The sequence below is a fragment of the Gopherus evgoodei genome, chromosome 1 (genome assembly GCF_007399415.2).
Source record: "Gopherus evgoodei ecotype Sinaloan lineage chromosome 1, rGopEvg1_v1.p, whole genome shotgun sequence".
Classification (NCBI taxonomy): Eukaryota; Metazoa; Chordata; order Testudines; family Testudinidae; genus Gopherus; species Gopherus evgoodei.
Window position 1 is genome coordinate 160,089,456 of NC_044322.1, and position 19,322 is coordinate 160,108,777.

At 41.3% G+C, this 19,322-nt stretch overlaps 1 protein-coding gene across 1 annotated transcript in view; it reads right to left on the minus strand.

Annotated features, from left to right (window-relative positions):
* Window positions 1-644: 644 nt before the first annotated feature.
* The window catches only part of LOC115644264 (mucin-17-like), a 29,289-nt gene continuing 10,611 nt past the window's right edge, over window positions 645-19,322 (minus strand). The window contains exons 2-14 of the mRNA XM_030548385.1: window positions 18,541-18,572; window positions 17,610-17,829; window positions 17,280-17,417; window positions 14,646-15,617; window positions 13,528-13,773; window positions 10,162-10,274; window positions 8,932-9,151; window positions 7,868-8,005; window positions 7,463-7,600; window positions 5,884-5,967; window positions 5,128-5,240; window positions 2,683-2,881; window positions 645-835 (exon numbers count right to left, since the gene is read on the minus strand). Coding sequence (XP_030404245.1) covers window positions 645-835; window positions 2,683-2,881; window positions 5,128-5,240; window positions 5,884-5,967; window positions 7,463-7,600; window positions 7,868-8,005; window positions 8,932-9,151; window positions 10,162-10,274; window positions 13,528-13,773; window positions 14,646-15,617; window positions 17,280-17,417; window positions 17,610-17,829; window positions 18,541-18,572 — 2,804 coding nt within the window. The remainder of the gene's footprint in view (window positions 836-2,682; window positions 2,882-5,127; window positions 5,241-5,883; window positions 5,968-7,462; window positions 7,601-7,867; window positions 8,006-8,931; window positions 9,152-10,161; window positions 10,275-13,527; window positions 13,774-14,645; window positions 15,618-17,279; window positions 17,418-17,609; window positions 17,830-18,540; window positions 18,573-19,322) is intronic.

Here is a 19,322-nt window from a genome sequence, read left to right on the forward strand (position 1 = left end):
TAAAGTATTCATATGTATAAGTTCTTTAGAGATGTGCATAAGACATGCTGGTACATGCCAACCCACACTTTGTATAGTGAATTTATGTGATGGGTTGAAAGTAAATGAATGTAATAAATGCACAGGCACACAAAGAGTCCAGTTCTGCCATTAGATGCATATATACAGCTCTCCTTGAAGTCAAGTATTTCCAAGAGCAAAATATGGACCATAATAGTGGGCTTCATCATATTTCCATTTAAGACAATGGGAATTTTGCTGGTGGTTTCTGTAGAAGCATCAACTCCTTTGTGTTTATAACTCTAACACCACATATCTAATCTATAACTGCCGTTTATGGCCATTTCATTTCCTTAGGTCACTAGCATGGAACTCTGAGCTCTGCCACAGATTTCTCAGGGTAGGTCACTTAGTCTCTCTGGGGCTCAGTTCCTCCTTAATAAAATGGGGATAATAGCACTTCCCAACCTCACCAAGTTGTTGTGAAGATAAATACATTAAAGATTGTGAGGCACTCAGGTTCAACTGTGATAGGGGGCACAGAGTGTCATATAAGTACTTCAGATAAAAAGATACATTAAAATCTCTCTATTAAATCTCTTTTAAGGTAGTGAGTGAAATCATTTATAAGTCAAAGTGAAGGCTTATAAGTATTGGTAGGCAAAATTTCCCATAAGTCCTTTAGGTTCAAGCCAATATTCACCAGCTGTAGACCTCATCCAAAGGCACACTGACAGTATCAGCAAAGCAAGTATTAATGCAACTCCAAGTAGAACTCCAAGGACAATCACCGCTGTTTTCCAGGCCAGATTTGTTTCAGAAGATGTTGGGATTGCTGTAAATGGAAAATATATTTGAGAAATGCCAGCCTGAAATGTCAAAATGTGAAGCCTTTAGAAAGCTCGGTGCATTAAATAACAGCTGCATTCAATGTCTGACATCAGACACTTTGAAACTGAGCCGATGTTAAATACTACTGTGTTCATGCCCATCTCTTGGGGCCAGACTGTGGCATCCCTGGCACCGGTGTGCCGGCTGACATAGCCTGCAAGAAGCTTCCCCACCTTAAATGGCTGCACAATAGCAGTCACTGTGCTGTATGAAGTGTAAGAACTGCTTACTTCCACTCCTCCTGGGGAGCCAGGTGCCAAGAAGGGAATACAGAGGTGGAAGGGTCCTGGCCCTATGCCAACCCAGAGCAGAGTCAGTGTACCAGGGGGAGCAATAAGCTGCATCCAAATTGTTGGAGCAGATTGCATGCTGTGTGCACACAGGATTATGCCTGATGTCATCGATGCCTCTCTGTACAGCTCCCTCCCCAGAGCTGTGACAGAAATGACCTGATCCAGCCCTTATACTGAATGCAAGATATGCACATGCTGTCCAACATTCAGTGTAGTCAATAGGAGTCTTTTCATTGATTTTAAGGGAGCTACATCAGGTCCACAGAGGCGAATTCAGAGATGAGTCTAAGTGAGCTAAAAGAAAGTCTAAGTTAATGTAACCTGTCTCTTCTTTCAGATTCTTCAAAGTGTATCTTACACCAACGTAGGGTCCAGCTGTGCAGTACTTATGTGAGTAGTTTTGTTCCCTCCGGAGAACTACTCTTGTAAGTACGTACTTACCAGGCTAAGGAAGGGTTGTGGGACCTATATGCTTTATACTGCAGCATTTCATTTTTAAGTACTAGAAAAAGAGAGCAGTGGTTGGAAAGCAGCTCAGGGGGTCACATCACGGACCAAGTATGGAGACTCTTCATGCCCCCTTCCACCCAAAGCCAACCATCTGTAGCACCAAAGTTGGCATGCACTGCAACAAGGAGATCTATATCGTTTCCTTCCTTCCATGTAAAGAGAGCCAGGATTTGCCCCATAGATCTTTAAATATAAGAATGTACCCCAGAATATTCTACTTTCACACTGCTGAGGAGAGGTATAACGTGTGTTTAAAACAGAACAATAATCTACATTCCAGAGGGAATGTGCTGATGAAGAAGGGGGAGGTAGGGGGCCCAGGCCCATCCCCCGCTTAGCTCTGAGCAAAGCCCCACCCACGGCCTCCCCTCCTGGCCATGCCTGAGGCAGCAGTGTGCAGCAGCCACACAACCAGAGACCTTTGTCCCACACAGGAAGTAATGGGCTGGGGCACCCACATCCCTGCCCCCTGCTGGAGTCCTGGCTTCGCCGGCTGGGAGGAGAGGCATGGCACTTCCCTGAGCCCCCCGCCTTGGCTGAAACAGCAGCACGGGATGGGGGGCTGGCATGCAGCCCAGATGCTGGGGCCTTCCACAGGGAGCAGGAGCACTAGGGGCCCGCAGGACTGCCCTGCCTTGGCACCAGGGCCTGAGGTTGGCATTTCCCAGCACTTCCTTCCCTGGGTGCAGCCCTGAAAACCTGCCTGCAACTGGCTCTGCCCTCTGTCATTCAGAGCCATGCCCACAGGGCACCCTGCACACCACCATCCTCATTCCCCCACTGAAGAGGGGTCCTTTCCCTAGGCTCCCTCCTTAGGAAAATTCTGGTTGTGTCCCTGTGCTGATGTGAATGTTATTTGAAAAGTTAGCATAAAATATGTACCTTGTAGAAGGAAAGAATTATTTTTAACAATTTCTGTGCAGTGCATGAGATTAGATGCTTTCAGGTCCCTATGTCATAACTAATAAGATGTTTTAGTAACACTTACATTGTACAGTTACTTCAGTTTCATTACCAAACACATTCTTTACTATTTTACTTAAATTTGCTTGAAGAGTATTTGCATCAATGTACTGTTGTCCTTGTAGTAGAGAAACAAAATAGGCGATCACACTCCCACGTCTAAATCCAACCACTATGATATCAAAGCTGTCATCTCTCAGGCTGATTCGCATTTGCTTAACAACCTGGAAAAATGTAAGCCAACATTTGTTCCAAAATGTCAGAGGCAGAGCAAGAATTACCAGTAAATTTATTTTTTGTACACATCACCCTTTTAAGGCAAGACTTTTAGAATAAGAAATAATTGAATACATTTTTTTTCTATAGCACAAAATATTTATTCAAGAAAGGTTCTCTTGGTGATGTACAGTGCATGATTTAAAGTATGAAATCAGAACTCGATTTTTGGAGTAGCAATCTACAGTTAACTATCAGCTGGGAATTTGTATACACTCAGTACCCTTCTTCACATTCTACCACATGTATATTGGAACACAGCAGCACCTTACTGCTATATTTACAAAGCAATATAAGATTTCTAAGGTTACTTTTAGGGTCCCTTCAGCCTTATTAGCTTGCACACCTTGACTTCAAGTGTGCTGATCCAATACGTACACATCCAATGGTAGAAGTTGGAAATAGGCGTTTAAAATGGATATGATAGTGCTACTAGTCTAGACAAATAGCATGTATAACTTGTAGAGCATTATTCACTTTGTGTCGTCGTTACATAATCAAGAGCCGGACATTTCAGAATGACTGGGCAAAGGAGAGACAGGAGGAAAGATTCTTCTCAGAACCACTCCAGTATAAATCAAGCATAACCTCCATTGGTCATAACCTTTATAGGAGTGACTCCAGATTTACAATGGTGTACATCAAAATGCAGTTTGGCCCAGTATTTCCTACCAGATAGAGGAAAAGTACTGGTAGTTCTCTTCCTTCTAGGTAGGCCTGGTCAAAAATTGCAGTCAAAACTCTTAATTAAAGAAAATATTTCACAAAGTATCTGCTTTCCATGGAGAATTTTGATTTTTTTTGTCGAAAAAACAAATGCCTAAACAACAAAAAATTTGGATTAGGAAACGCTGTCATAGTGCCAGCTGGGAGTTGCCTCATGTTTCCACTCTCCTTTTTGGGCCAGCCTCCTCCACTGGACTACATGTTCCATGATGCACCATGGCCAGGGACTCCCATAACACATTTCTTCCCAGCTCCAAGACCATCATGGGAGATGTAGTCCAATCAAAGAACCCAGCCTATAGAGGAGAATGGGAGCATGGGGAACTTGACTATACTTCCCATGAGGCACCATGACAGCATTTCCAACCCAAAATATTTCACATTTTTGATAAAATTGTCCACAGAAATAGAAAACATTTTGTGACTTCAGAGGAGGATCTTTCCCCAGCTCCGTCACTGTCTAATAATAACGATAATAATCATTATTGCCTTGAGCAAATCATACAAGGCCTGATCCGAAGTTCATTGAAATTGGTAGAAAGACTCCCACTGTGTTTAGTGAACTTTGGATCATGCCCTTTAAAAAGTCAGTTTAGCCCTCTATAAAATGGGGGTGCTGATAACAACGCTGTATTAACGTTCAGCTGATATGGTAATAAGAAGGAATTAGTTACTGCTTGTAAAGTACTTGGAAATTCTTGGGTGAAAGCTACAGAAGAAACGCTAAGAATTCTTTTCTTTATTATTCAAATCAATGACAGTCTATCCCAACCTTGCAATATTTTCACTCTTCCAGCGGGCTCTGGCCTGCAAATCTTTTTGACAAGTGAATAAATTATCATTAGTTTTTAAATTATCATCATGGCGAGGTAGAGTAGATTTTTTTACCTGCCTAGCATCTTTTTCATGACAATTTTGCTAAATTGTTCTATGTTATGTAACGTTTCTGAACTCCCCTCCTCCCTTCTGTATTCCATCAGCAATCTCTCCAGTGCCTCAGCTGCCAGTGTAAGGCATTGGCCATGAGTTACAGCATTCTACCGGAATTAGTCAAAGCCCTACATCTTACAAATATTTTTTGCAGCATGACTTTAGAACACTATAATAGCTACTCCTATAGACATTTATCTAACAGGAATGAAAGAAAACAAAAGGGATGAGGAATTCCCCTCCTTTTTATTTAAAACTTTTTTAAAGTTCCCATTATTAAATGTGGTACATCTGAGAACTGAGCAGGTAGCCAAAAGCTCCTTCTCTGCCCTGATGATCTTTTTAGGATCATGCTTTATGTATTATTTTCACTGTACAAGGAGGGGTCATTTTTTTCTGCTTAATCACATCAAAATTTTCAGTGAGATACCAATCTCTGTGCATGACTCTGGGGCTCATAACAATATTATTAGTGCATTTCCAGATGACAAAGGAGGACAATTTACAAAATGATAATCCATTACAAAGTCAAACTTACGTCTGTTGTGATGCTTTGGGACAAATTCTGATACCTTTGGCTTTCAGAGTTATAAAGTTCAGGACCAAACACCAAGTTTTTGAACAAAATTTCACAAGCAAAAGCTTGTTTACCTGTGGGAGGAAAAAGAGGTAATAGATTCAAAGAATCTCTGACCTTCAATCCATCACTTATGTCTTCTTGTTAGACTTTCCTATCTCATGTTATTAATTTATTATATTAATTTTATTTAAAAAGTAAATTAATTAAATAAAAACAAAGGAACTCATCAAGTCTGTTCATAGAATAGATTGCCTAATGTAATCCTCATCCCTCCCAAAACTCGTCTCACATCACAGTGACTGCTTATCATCCCTTGCTATCTTCTGTGACCATTTACAGTGCTCCCACTGAACTCAATCGCAACACTTCCTTTGATTTTAGTGGGCACAAGATCAGGCTGTTAGTTCTGGATCCTTCAAGATGCGCTCCATGCTAGGTGCTGAATACCCTCAACTCCCAGGAAGTAAATGGATGATCCCTCCCAAGAAGAAGACACGTTAGAAGCAATTGTCTTATTTAAAAATAAAGACTGAGGCTGAAACTGAAGCTTTGGTGGAGGGAGCATTCACAATTACAGGCCAAAGAAATGTGAACTTCAGATGCTAGTTGAACTCACATACCAAAGTAGGGCATAAACTGTATATCAAAAACACTTGCTCCCATGTGGGATGTTACCCAGAAATCTGAAATGAATTAGGAATGCTTAAAACTTACTTGAGCATATCCGATTTTTGGAATCAAGACAGTCATTATTTTGTGTTGAGCAAAGGTTAGCGCTGCTGAAGCAGAGAACAGGATCTGTAAAGTAAACAGCAAAACCAAGTTAAGTGACACGCTTAGATACAGAAAGGAAATTCACGCCTGTGTAAAGGGCCATTGTAAGTTGCATATAACACATAAACACTCTGAGGCTTTAAGTAGGACAGAAATGGTATATATAAGCCTTGTGTGGCCCTTTGTCCAGGTGTTAATTCCACCCAGTGGGAGAGATTATGGGAATTTCCAATGGAATTATAAAAGCAGCAAAAAGTACTGTGGCATCTTATACACTAACAGATGTATTGGAGCATGAGCTTTCAAGGGTGAATAGCCACTTCATCGGATGCATGCCAATGGAATTATATGTCTGTATTGCAGCTAGCACACTTTTAGGTGTGATCGCCCTAGGTATGGAAGAAGGCCTGTATAAAAAGGTTCTGTTTTTCATACAAAAATGACAGAGCTGAGGAACAAAATCCTCAGTCCAGCCTGTTGTAGCCGGCATGGAGTTATTCCCATTGATGCTACCACAATGTATGGGGAAGGCAGCAGATGCTCTCACGCTATTTCTTGGGAGTATCATGTCACCAATACCAGAGAATATATGGAATGGGAGATCCATTCTTTCTGGTGCATGAAAAGATGCAGCTGGATCACCTAGGGCTGGATCTCTCCATCTCATGGTAAGACCCACACCAGAGAGCTAATAGGGGAGGTAAGCTTCACAAGGTTCCCCCCACAAAGTTCCACCCAAATTTTTCCACTGGGCCGGTGGAGTGAGCCATGAGTCCTGATCTTAGGCTCTGCAGAGCCCATGGAATTCATGCATGTCCTAGAGGTTCAGTGGGAAATCAGGGCTAGCCATATGGAGGCTCAGCTGGCCTGGGAAACTGACGTTCCAATGGAGCAGTGCTGCCAGGGCTTCTGCAACTAGCAGCAGTCCCCAGCAACCCTACCCATATCTCATTAAAGAGTTTCTTGGTGCAAAGGAGGTTCTGCAGGAAAGTTATTACTGCGCGAGGACTTTTCTGGGGACTCTGGGGGCCAGAGTGAGTGCCATTATATGTCTCTCTTCATCCATTCCCACTCAGAGCAGAGCTGCCCAGTCCCCTCCCCCAGCCCACCTAGTCTTCACCAAGTGGAGATCCCAGCCTTACACAGAACCCACCATGGGATCCTAGGTAGACTGGGGAAGGTGCCATGGATGTGTCTGAGCTCATCACTTCTACATGGGAAGAAGAAGATGTGGGACGGGAGAACCCTGTCAGTGCACAGATCTGTGGGACGTGATCTTCCCCTCAGTGTGGAGAAAACTTTCAGCCCCACATCCTATGCCCCTATTATACATATTAATAGCTTTGAGAATTCAATGATCTCCGGGTAGACCATTTAGTATGAAGCTTTTATGTGCAGAGAGTACAAAACAACGTTTTTGGTTAAATAAGTGTGGCCTGGGAGAATTTATTCACGATTTTTCAGCAACATATTGCAAAATAATGTTTTCCTCAGCACAAGTAAGCCAATATTCCTTTACCTTTACATTGTCTTCCAGGATTTGTTGGATTCTCATCTTTTATTCCTGGATTACAGTTACATTCATAACTTCCTACAGTGTTGTTGCATGTGGCCAAGCGTGAACATGATGATGCGTTAGTAGCACATTCATTTATGTCTATAAGTTAAGAGAAGATCATGTTTATAAACTGAGATCACATTTTCCCCCTTCTACTGTATAAAGTCAGATGGACACCATAATACACACGAGACTGAACATTAATTTTTCACACTTGAAAAATGGAAGATTAAGCAAACAGCTTCAGTTAATACAGATGTAAATGTAATCAGTTTGTTTTTACACATAAACTTGCATTGGTCTAATCAAGATCAGATTCATATCAGTGCACATCTCCAAAAGGGTATCATAGCCTTTCCTTCTTACCTTGGCAATCTCTCCCTGGTACACGGGGACTGTTGTCATAGAATCCATCTTTACACTTACAGGAATAAGTTGCCTCTTCACGGATGCATGAGGCATGTTCAGAACAGACTTTTGATACTGTTTCACAGATGTTTCCCACTGTAATAAAGTAAATATTTGCCATATTAAATGCCTCTTGGAAAAAATGAAAAAATGTGTGGTTCGTTGTTCGCTCTTGGGGCTAAGAGGGACCAGACGTACACCCAGGCTTTCCCAATCTTTCTGAATCAGTCTTTCATGTTTCAAAATTGTAAGTAGTAGCCACGCAAGGCGGATTAGCCCTATGTTTGTTTTCTCAACTTGTGAATGTGTCTTTTTGCCGGAAGGATTTTTACCTCTGTTTGCTGTAACTTTGAATCTAAGGCTAGGAGGGGAGTCCCTCTGGTCTATATGAATCTGAATACCCTGTAAAGCATTTTCCATCCTGATCTTACAGAGATAATTTTTACCTTTTCTTTCTTGAATTAAAAGCTTTCTTTTTAAGAACCTAATTGATTTTTCCTTGTTTTAAAATCCAAGGAATTGAGTTTGAACTCACCAGGGACTGGTGGGGGGAAAGGAGGGGAGATGGTTAATTCCTCCTTGTTTTAAGATCCAAGGAGTTTGGATTGGTGTGAAGTCTCTCAAGGCAACCCAGGGAGGGGAAAGTCTGGGGGGAAAAGGAAGGGGATGGTTAATTTCTCCTTGTTTTAAGACCCAAGGGGTTTGGGTCTGGGTTCCCCAGGGAAGGTTTTGGGGGAACAGAAAGTGTGCCAGACACTAAATTCTGGCTGGTGGCAGCATACCAGATGTAAGCTAGTAATTAAGCTTAAAAGTGTTCATGCAGGTCCCCACTTTTTGTACCCTAAAGTTCAAAGTCGGGGGAAAACCTTGACAATCTGAAATAAGGAATAACTCTCCTTGTGTATTGGGTCCTAAATTCAGAAACCCACTATAGTAGTTTTTACAGGTAAGTCACCGTCATTGGTAAACACAGTAATTGCAGAGTATACCAGAAAAAGATTTCTGTGAACACTGGGCCATACCTTCTACAAAAGTGCTGTTGAAGTCCACTCGCCCCAGAGCGCTTTTGTTCAGGGCTTTTATTAAAGCATCGAAGACTGTTGTTCGTGTTAAGTTTTGTTGCACAGGCATCACCATGTGGAAGAGCACAGTCACGCTGCCATTGCTAAGACTGTCAATTACTATACGCAATTTCCTCATGTCAAATAAGTTTTTGAACTCGCCTGTTAATTTTCCCCCTATCTGTAAAATGAAAAGTAACAATCAATCTGATTTTCTTTCACCTTCATAAATTCTTAAACCAACTTTTTCTGATTTCATAACCTTTCATAACAGTCACCGATAAAAGAATAACCCACATATAGGAATCAGTTCTGTTTCCCAAACCATTTTATAGACCTTTCAGTTTTAAATGTAACTGTTTGATGAACTGCCGATAAAGGAATAAAATAAGCCAAATAATGTAAAACATTCCTTATTCATTTACCTGTGGTGGTATTTAAAACTCTAAAAATAAAACAAAATTCCCCGTCCTGGGGAAAAAGGGCAAGAGGAACAGAAAAAACAGCGTTTCACCATGTGATTCCCATTTTAGCCTTATCCAAACAAGTGAATGGAACCATTTTTAATTAAACTGATAGGACACCTCCACTGTAAGCACCAGTGGTGCAGTGGGGCCACATTAGCCATGATAATTTAGGCGTAGGTCTGTTGCAGTTTTGTGCTGCATTCACCCAGCAGGGTACTGCACCATGACAGTCAAAGCCACCATGCAGGAGTCAGGATCCAAAATCCGGGAAAGGGCAAGTTGCTGCAGGATGGAGGGGCAGCCACTGTTTACAGCAGGATCCCTCCCATTACTGTTGCCTCCATCAGAATTAATTTGCATGCTTTCTCCTTCCACCCTGTGCAATCCATCTCTGAGGGGGGTTCTAGACACAGCAGCCATCAGGGAAGCTCTTAGTAGCATGGTTCTTGCAGAAGCTGTGTTACCAAAGGATCAGACTGAGATGGAAGCTAGTGGGAAAACATGGGGCCTCTTCCCAGATGGCCCTGGCCTTCCGAGATCCCAGAGTTTTAGGTGGCTCTCAGGGGGTCTGTTGGTTTGGGAGGCCTAACCCTCTGCTACTTCACCAGTGCAGAAAATCCCCTTGACGCTCCTCCAGAAGAATGTGACAAACTGTCTTCTAGGCAGTAGTAAGCAGTGTAGGGAATGATAAAGCTCATAGATATTTTGAAGCAATGAGTGGTACCTCATCAGTGAAATTCTTTTCGAAGTCTTTAAATGCTGCACTTGATTTGTTTCTGTACTGAGGGTTGAACACTTTATCTATCAACCTGGTTTGTCCTTTGAAGTTTTTGGATGCTGTAAAGAAATAGAACATATTAAACATTATCCCTGAAGGATTAACCTACTGACATTGATGCACTGGGTTTATTAGACTGAGCAAAAAATAATCTTGGACCGCCACAATCAGCCTAACCTCTGGGACACTTTGGAAGGCACAAAGCAGTGGTCCCCAACGTGGTGCTGCGGGCGCCATGGCACATATATGTGCACCCGCCTAGTGCCCAGCAGGGGAGAGAAGCCGAGGCCCCTGCAGGCTGCGGGTGCCGGTGTTCTCTGTCCCCAGCAGGCACCGAGCCACAGCTTCTCTCCGGCTTTGAAGCCGGAGAGAAGCCATAGCCCTGCGCCTGCCGGGGACAGAGAACTCCAGGGCTGCAGGTGCCAGTGCTCTCGGTCCCTGGCAGGTGCGAGGCTGTGGCTTAAGACAGAGAGAAGCTGGGGCCCCACGCCTGCCAGGGACAGAGAACTCTGGGGCTGCAGGCTTCATTCTATGTTAAAGTAAGAATAATAAATATATTTGGACCAGCAGTTCAACAATGTTTTACTTTTTAAAAATAAATAAGATGAAAACTGTTTATGATATTTATTTTGTAAAAACTCCTTAATTTTTCTTACAGGCAGATAAAAAAGAGCAAATTCAAAGTGAAAGAGTAATTGCCGAATAATTTAATTAATACTGTTTACATGTAAAATTACCCTTATAATCTTATGGATTCATATATTATGTAATATTAAATATGATTTTTTTGTATTATTTAATGTACAAATACAAAATAAGCCTTGAGAAAGTGTTGGCGCCCGCCACACTCTTCTGAAAATATGAATGTGCTACTGGCCACAAAAAGGCTGGGGACCACTGGCACAAAGGGTTTATAAAAATCATTAATTAACCAGTCAATTTTAATTTTTAACATTTAGCTGGAATGAGACAACTTATTCTATCAGACAGTATTAGAATCTGACTGTGCAAAAGCCTTGGGTCCGATTTCTTTATCCTTCTCCATGTGGAACTCCCCTGAGAATAGTGGGGGGTTCAATTTGTAGAAGGCATGCAGGATTGGACCCATCGTTGCATTAAAACGAAGGAGCAGTGCTTCTAGGTGAAGGTAGAGAATGTAAGCAATGTATATTTAGTCCTGTTATTTGATGTCCTTTTTGATATCGAGTCTCTAAATCCAAACTAGAGCATCATCAGGCTTAAACTGAAAGACACAAAGGCAGTATATTCATATCTGAGAAGTCTGAATATCCTATCCAGCACATCATTGTACGTTGAGAGTAATCCCTTCAAAATCAATAGAATTGCACTGGTGTAAAACTGGAATAAGTGAGAAGAGAACCAGCCCCAGGAATTCATGCACATTACTGAAATTACACTACAATATTTTCATTCATTTAAAGCCCCAGTTTGCCATTTCCTTAGAAGAGAGAGAGCCACAGCCTGTTCTGTACAGGCTTGTGCAGCTAAATCAGCCTTGTAGGAACTGATTTTCAGAAGTATAGTGCACCTGCGATTTCATCTGAAGTCAGTACGTTCTTGGCACCTCTAAGGACTTGTCTGCATGAGATGTTAGCATGCAGCAAGCCAGGGTGTGAATCTACAGCTTGCCGGGCAGTAACGTCCCACATGGACACTGGTACAGCAGCACTCTAAAAGTTCTGTAATGCACTTTGACGTATTTTCATTTCAAACAGCAGTACCTCAAAGCCCATTACAGCACATTCAGTGTGCAATAGCAGTGCCCACTTGGGATGTTACTGTGCAGCAATCTAGTGTGCTGCAGATTCACACCCTGGCTTGCTGCCCACTAATATTTTGTGTAGACAAGCTCTAAGAGTCAGACCCACAGTTACTTGCCTTGTCCCTGGAATTACACATAAGGAATGATGTATTGTAATTCATATGAAAAGTCTTACGACAATGATACACTAGAGTATTATGATGATCATAGAATATCAGAGTTGGAAGGGACCTCAGGAGGTCATCTAGTCCAACGCCCTGCTCCAATCCCCTGACAGATTTTGGCCCCAGAACCCTAAATGGCTCCCTTAAGGATTGAACTCACACCCCTAGGTTTAGCTGGCCAATGCGCAAACCACTGAGCTATCCCTCTCCTCAGATGAACAGAATATAAATATATAAGAATGAAAAACTGTTACACGATGCTACTTGTGTGTCTAAGGTTGTAGAAATTTTTAGAAATAGTATGTGACCCTATAATTAATACTATTTCATCATTCCTAGGCATAAAATTAATAATAATAATAATAAATAATAATAATAATAAAAACATTGGGGCACAGTTAAGATGGCTCATGCAACATTAACTTTGGCATTACCTTACTTCTGAGTGTTAAATTTGTAACAAATACTCAATGTATTTTTTGTACAGAATTCTTTATTTAAGGGCCATGACTGCAAAATTATACAGAATAACTCTGCTTAAGCAAGTAGTCCTCTTGAAGTCAATGGGATGAGGCACATAAATAAGAACTATTCACATGAGTAAAGGTTACAGAAGTAGACTCTAATCCAAATGTGGGCAAACTATGGCCTGGGGGCTGCATCCGGCCCGTCAGACATTTTAATCCAACCCTCAAGCTCCAGCCAGGGAGTGGGGTCTGGGGCTTGCCCCACTCCAGCTGGGGAGTGGAATCAGAGGTTTGCCCCACTCTGCGCATGCTGGGGCTCCGCGCAGCTCCTGGAAGCAGCAGCACGTCCCCCCTCCGCCTCCTACACTTAGGGGCAGCCAGAGGGCTCCACACACTACCCCTGCAGCTCTCTCTGGCTCACATCCATGGCCAATGGGAGTTGCAGGGGCAGCACCTGCAGATGGGACAGCGTGCAGAGCTGCCTGGCTGCACCTCCGCATAGGAGCCGGAGAGAGGACATGCCGCTGCTTCCAGGAGCTGCTTGAGGTAAGTGTCACCTGGAGCCTGCACCCCTGACCCCTCCTGTGCCCCAACCCCCTGCCCCAGCTCTGATCCCCCTCCCACCCTCCAAACTCCTCAGTACCAGCCCGGAACACCCTTCTGCATCCCCAACCCCTCATCCCCAGCTCCACCACAGGACCTGTACCCCCAGCCAAAGCCCTTAGCCCCTCCCGCACCCCAACCCCCAATTTTGTGAGCACTCATGGCCCACCATACAATTTCCATACCCAGATGTGGCCCTTAGGCCAAAAAGTTTGCCCACCCATTCTCTAATCATATCTAAAAAAAGATATCCTATGCGTTATTAATAAAAATGATTAGATTATCAAGGAAATACCTGTCTGAACCGTCATTGAAGTACTGGTCTTCTCACCACAGTTTAAAACCTCCACAGATATTATGTATTCCTGGCCAGGAAGCAAATGTTCATATGCTATGCTTGTTTTATATGTAGTGTTTTTTTTCACTGCTTCATCTCCGAACAGAGAAGCTGTATAAGCTATACCGCCACCTTGAGGTGTCCAATTGAATTGTATCATGTCACTAGTTACATTCTCAAGTTGTATAGAAAAATCAAGTGAAGCTATAAACAAAAAGATCAGTTTTCTGTAAGTGACACATTTACCCACATCTGTGATGCTAAAAATAAATACTTATGAAAATTAAACATTGTTATTATATGATTTCTTATGTAAGGACAATTTAATACTCTGGGGATTTTCTAGGCTACTGTTAAGGGACAAAGATGCACATGCATGTCTCCCATTGAATCAAACCACAGCTCTGTGCACCTGCCTGCAGGTAGAATCCAGCCCCAAGCTCTTTGTCTCCCTCAAAGCTGAAAGGTAACTATTTCCTCTAAAAATGTAAATTACATTCTAAAATATTAACTTGCATTATCTGCTATATCCAAAGGAAAGTAGCATTCTTTTTTAATCTCTCACCACAAATTAAAGATTGCTTCACTGATAACCATAATCATAAGCGGACAGATGGCCCTAAAACAGACTCTGATCTCATAATCATGGCAGTTTTTTTAAAAAAGCAGTCAAGAATTCGAAAAGCTCAGAGCGAATTCTATCATGCTAATGTATATACAGATTATGGTCATAAACATTGCGCAATTCTGCATTATAACAACAGTCACAGCTCCCAACATGCAGCTTTATCTGGGCAGACAGACATTTTTGTCCATATCAAGACCTTCTGCACTCACTGTGGCTCTGCACAGGTTCAGGGAGGGACTCCCGGCACAGATCTAATCATGCATTAGAGCCTTAAACATAATTGAAACCAGTATAACTTCTATAGGATTTTTGGATCATTCTTTCCTAAAGCCACACTTTACTAGAGATGTTACCTCCCAGTTAAAGTACCTAGTAAACACAGAATTATATTTTCATAGCTTATATCACAATTTCTTTTTCTCTTACTGTGCAATATTAATTAACTCACTGCAAGCTCCTGATGTGGTAGTTAAAATAGGATTTGTTGTAGATCCTGTAACTATAACTGTAGACCTTGTCGTCCTGTTGAAAGTCTCTTGAGATGTTACAGTTTTAGACCTGTATGGAGTTGTCACAGGGATTGTAGAAAATGTTGTTGGAATTCTTGTGGTTGAACTCACAGAATTAGTGCTGAGTTCCACAATCGTAGTTACTCTGGTTGTATCAGTAGCTGATGTACCTGATGAACCTGTAGAAATTCTCTCTGTAGAAGAAGCTGTAGATGATAAGGATAGTGGTGTGGTGGAAACAGGTGAAGGTGTTATTGTGGGGTCCACACTAATTATTGTGGAAGGGGCTGTAGATATGTCATTAGTGTCCGTAGCAGGAGAAGGCCTAGAAGTGCCATTTGTTAGCACTGCATTAGACACAGGAGCTGCAGTGGACTGCATCGCAATTGTTCCTAAGGGGGTAGTTTCCAGGGATGTATTATTTATGGAATATGTATTTGTGGCTTTTGTAGCTACTGATGAAGATACTGGCAAAGTTACACGTGTTTCAGTCATGGCAGGTGTTGAAAAATGTTTCTCTGTAGTTGCTATTGTGTCTGTATATATTGGCGTTGTTTTTTCCGTGGGAGTACTTTGATCTATTTCAGTACTTGTAATTATAGTATTCCCAGTAGGACTGATAAGTGTTACGTTACTTGTGGGCACTTTACTCACAGTATTCGTTGAAGTGACTTCAATTGTAGGTTGAAGTGTAGTAGTTATTAAGGAAGTAATTAAATTTGTTAAATTTACTGTGGTTGGATATATCAGTGATGTAGATTGTGGACTCAGCACTGGCAACGGAACTGTCGTGTTTATAGAAGTTGCAGGTGCAGTTTCAGATTCTTGTGTGGGGCTAATGCTTTCAACAGATGGCTTTGATGTAGATGGCTGTTTTGATGGTGCAATAGTCACCGGCTCTCCAGCTGGTTCTATTATAGAAAAAATAAGGCAACATTAAAATTAGAGATGGAGAACATCATTTTTAAATCATACTGAAATGGAATTGCTTCTGCCAAATTGCCGTCCATTTACTCAAGCACAATCATGCAGGACTAGATTGTTCCCTTGTCTTACTCAACTAAGCAAGGGAATAAGGAGGAGTAAGGGTCACCGACCCCTTTGCACAACCTCCCTGGATCTTGGGCCTGGGTCTCATGCAGAGTGCAGCCTCTGCTTTCTGGATCATTGCCCCACCAAGAAAGCAGGTAGGGAATAGACAGAGTTTTGGCTCCACAGGCCCTACTTGCTGTTGAGAGTAGATGGGGAGCTGCCCTGGGGAAGTAAGCTCACCATTTCAAGGGCTGTAGTAACTGAATTTACCCTGTAGCAAGATGAAATCAGAGCAGGAATTATGAAACTCTGTGCCACAATTCCTTTCCAGGGCTTTTTCTGGGGCCATAGTTATGCATTACACCTTACTCAGGACTGGGACTAATAGCTCAGTCTGATCCACAGTTTTTCCCCAGTTGTTCTGTTCCCAGTACTCTGGTTGGTTCTGTGTATCTAACTTGCAGGGTCATCATGCAGTTATTTCTCAGCAACTGTACAGAGTGTGAATCTCTATACTCTGGTTGGCTCACAACTATTATTTGTTAATATAACGGTTAAACAGAAGAATTCCACAATGCAGATGAAAGAGAAGAAAAGAAAATAGGGTTGTGAAGCTGCTGGAAGGGAAAATGCTTTTTATATGTTTTAAGGCAATATAATAACTTGAGAGTTGCTTACTATTAATTATGTACTAAACAATGGGTTCAACCTCAGAGTTTATATACCCAAAATATAGGCCTTGTGTTATAAACAGGAATCACTCTTCAGTTACCATTGTGATATGACTATGGATCCAAACCTACATAATTTTACTCTTATAAATAATTCTTTATGCAGCCAATTTGAAGCCATGTCCCTGTCTTTTAAATCTGGATTAATCTTTCTTCCCTTTTAAAGGACCCACATATTTCTAAAGTCCACCTGGACCAGTCTGTGAATTTTCATTAAAGCATTTCTCTTGAGGAGAAGGCGAGTGTTGTGTTAAGATGCTGCACTGGCATTTGGGAGAGGGGGGTCAAAACTGGCACTTCTACAAACTTCATGTGCAAATTACTTCATCTCTCTTTGCCTCAGTTCCCCATTTGTGAAATGGAGATAATGATACTTCCTTTCTCCTACTCTTTATCTATCTTCTCCATTTAATACCCAGTCCTGCAAACACTTAGTAAACAAATGACTCGTTCCATTGTTCTCTGTTTCAGTTGGACAACACTGTGCTTCAATTCACCACACCGGGGAGTGTCAGAAAGGCAAGGCCTTAGAGTGTATGTCCTTCAGGGCAGTGAACATTTCCCTCTTATTATGTATTTGTACAGAGACTATCACAGTGGAACTCCACTATTGGCTGGGGCCTCCTGACAATAATGTAATCAGATAAAATAATAATCGTCATCATCTGTTAAGATTCCACCGTGTTTTAGTCTAGTTATTTTTTTCTGATTTTCTGAAATAACTCATTTATGAGTTTATTTTTAAGAGTCAAATACAAAGTTTTAGAAAATGACCATCTAAAGAGTTTTGTGAATTTAAATTCATCTTACCTCTGCAATCTCTCCCAGGTACATTGGGACTAAAGTCTGTGAATCCAGCCTGACACTGACAGGAATAAGATGACCCGCTAACGTTGCATGTGGCATGTTCAGAACAACCATTAAATCCCGTCTCACAACTATTCGTTTCTATAAGGAAGTTGAACAAACATAAAAAAACAACTTTTTAACTCATCATGGAAAAGATGAAAGTACAAGTGCTGAGTGCAATTAAATGACAGTTCACTACCAGTGCAGTTGTTGTCACAAAGTCACTATCAGTGATAAACACTGTAATCACTAAATATAAAGAAAACAATTTGTATGAGCATTAGGCTATACCTTCTATAAGTGTACCATTGCCATCCGTTTGAAATTCTGTACTGTTGTTAAAGGCCTCTGTAAAAGCAGCTGTGAGCTCTGTTTTTGTTAAATTTTCTCCTACATCCAAAACAATCATAAAGTCCACAACTATACTGCCACTTCTAAGATTGTTGATTACTATACGCATTTTTCCTTCATCTAGTAACCTTTGCATCTCAGGTGGCAAGTTTTTTCTTATCTGTAAAGTAAAAAGTTAAAATTATTCCATTTTCCTTTTGCAGTCAAGAACTCTTAGGGCAAAAATTACCCTACATTGTTCAATTCATTGACAAGCATTACTGATAGTGGAACCAAATGCTTATAGAAATCAGTTCTACGACCTTCAAACATTTTCATAACTCTCATATATTAGTGGCAAATGGTAAAAAATTGCAAGAGGTAATAGGGTTAAAAACTGTTTGAGAGAGAGATCTACAAATCAGAGCTCGTTCCCACTCCCCTTGAAGATTGTAAGGTGTACAGGACTCTCCCAGTTGTCTAGGTCAGGCCCCTTCCCTTCCACGAACACTGGTTTAGAACAGCCTTTGGCCCTCAATTAAAAGCAAATTGAAATCCCCTACTTTTAAATCTCTTCTTCCTGTCTCCCAAATTCTGCTTTAGTGGAAGCTTTTGAGTGGTATTTAAGTGTAGTAACAAATTAACATTTTCTGCAGTAATCCAGTTAGAAGGCCAAGAATCACTGTATAAATATGGCAAGATCCAAATGAACAAAATGTCCACATGTATCTAGCCAAATGGAGACGGAAAAAGGCTCATCTTTTCACTGACACTATGCAGTAATCAAGGAGCATGAAAATATCCATAGTGATGGTTAGATACCAGCGTGTCATAAAAGATAGCAGTTATTTGGGTTTGGGTCTATGCTGTTGGATACATTTTTTCCTCTCACTTTATTTTTCACTTGCTTGTTTTTAGCTCTGTCTAACCACAATGAAGCACATAAAATAAAAAAGAAAAAATAGTAGAAGTTCAAGTCCAAAGTCTACATATGTATTCACAATCTTTGGAAGTATGTTTACTACCAACACGTCTTGTATTTCAGTTATTAGAAAGACTTTAGAAAAAAGTTATGTTTAAAAATAAAATTTAGCAATTATATCACACTTTTCATGTTCAAAGCATTTTACAAGAGCTAGCTGTGAACTTCCTTAACAAAGGGGGGAGAAGCAATCGCAATACAAAGGAAAAAATGCCAGTGTTTGAACCCTTGCTACATTCTTCACCCTTTCTAGAAGCATCATCCGAATTTTTTCTAGATAGAGCTTTGACCAGCTCACTCTCATCCAAGGCCCTACCTCATTTGGATGTGGAAAGTGTAGAGAGTACACTATGTAATCTCACTATATCTCCTAACAGGCTCCTTCTCATGGGACGGAAACTCCAAAATCATGTTTGACTGACCTTCAGGGAATAGAAGTAATTGCTCAATACCACCCTTTTGGCTTTAAGAGGATTAAACAAAGTGCAAGTCCATCTACCCCACTTGTGTCCACAGGGCATCAAGAAGATCTGCCAATCTTTTGTTACAGTCTTTTATTTGTTATGGCATACACACAGAGAAGTTAGATAAAAAACATAAAATACTCTTTCTGGAATATAGCAGTGTTACACTACTTTATTTCTCAGACTTCAAAACCCTAACATACGAGCACCAAAAATGGAGAAACAAAG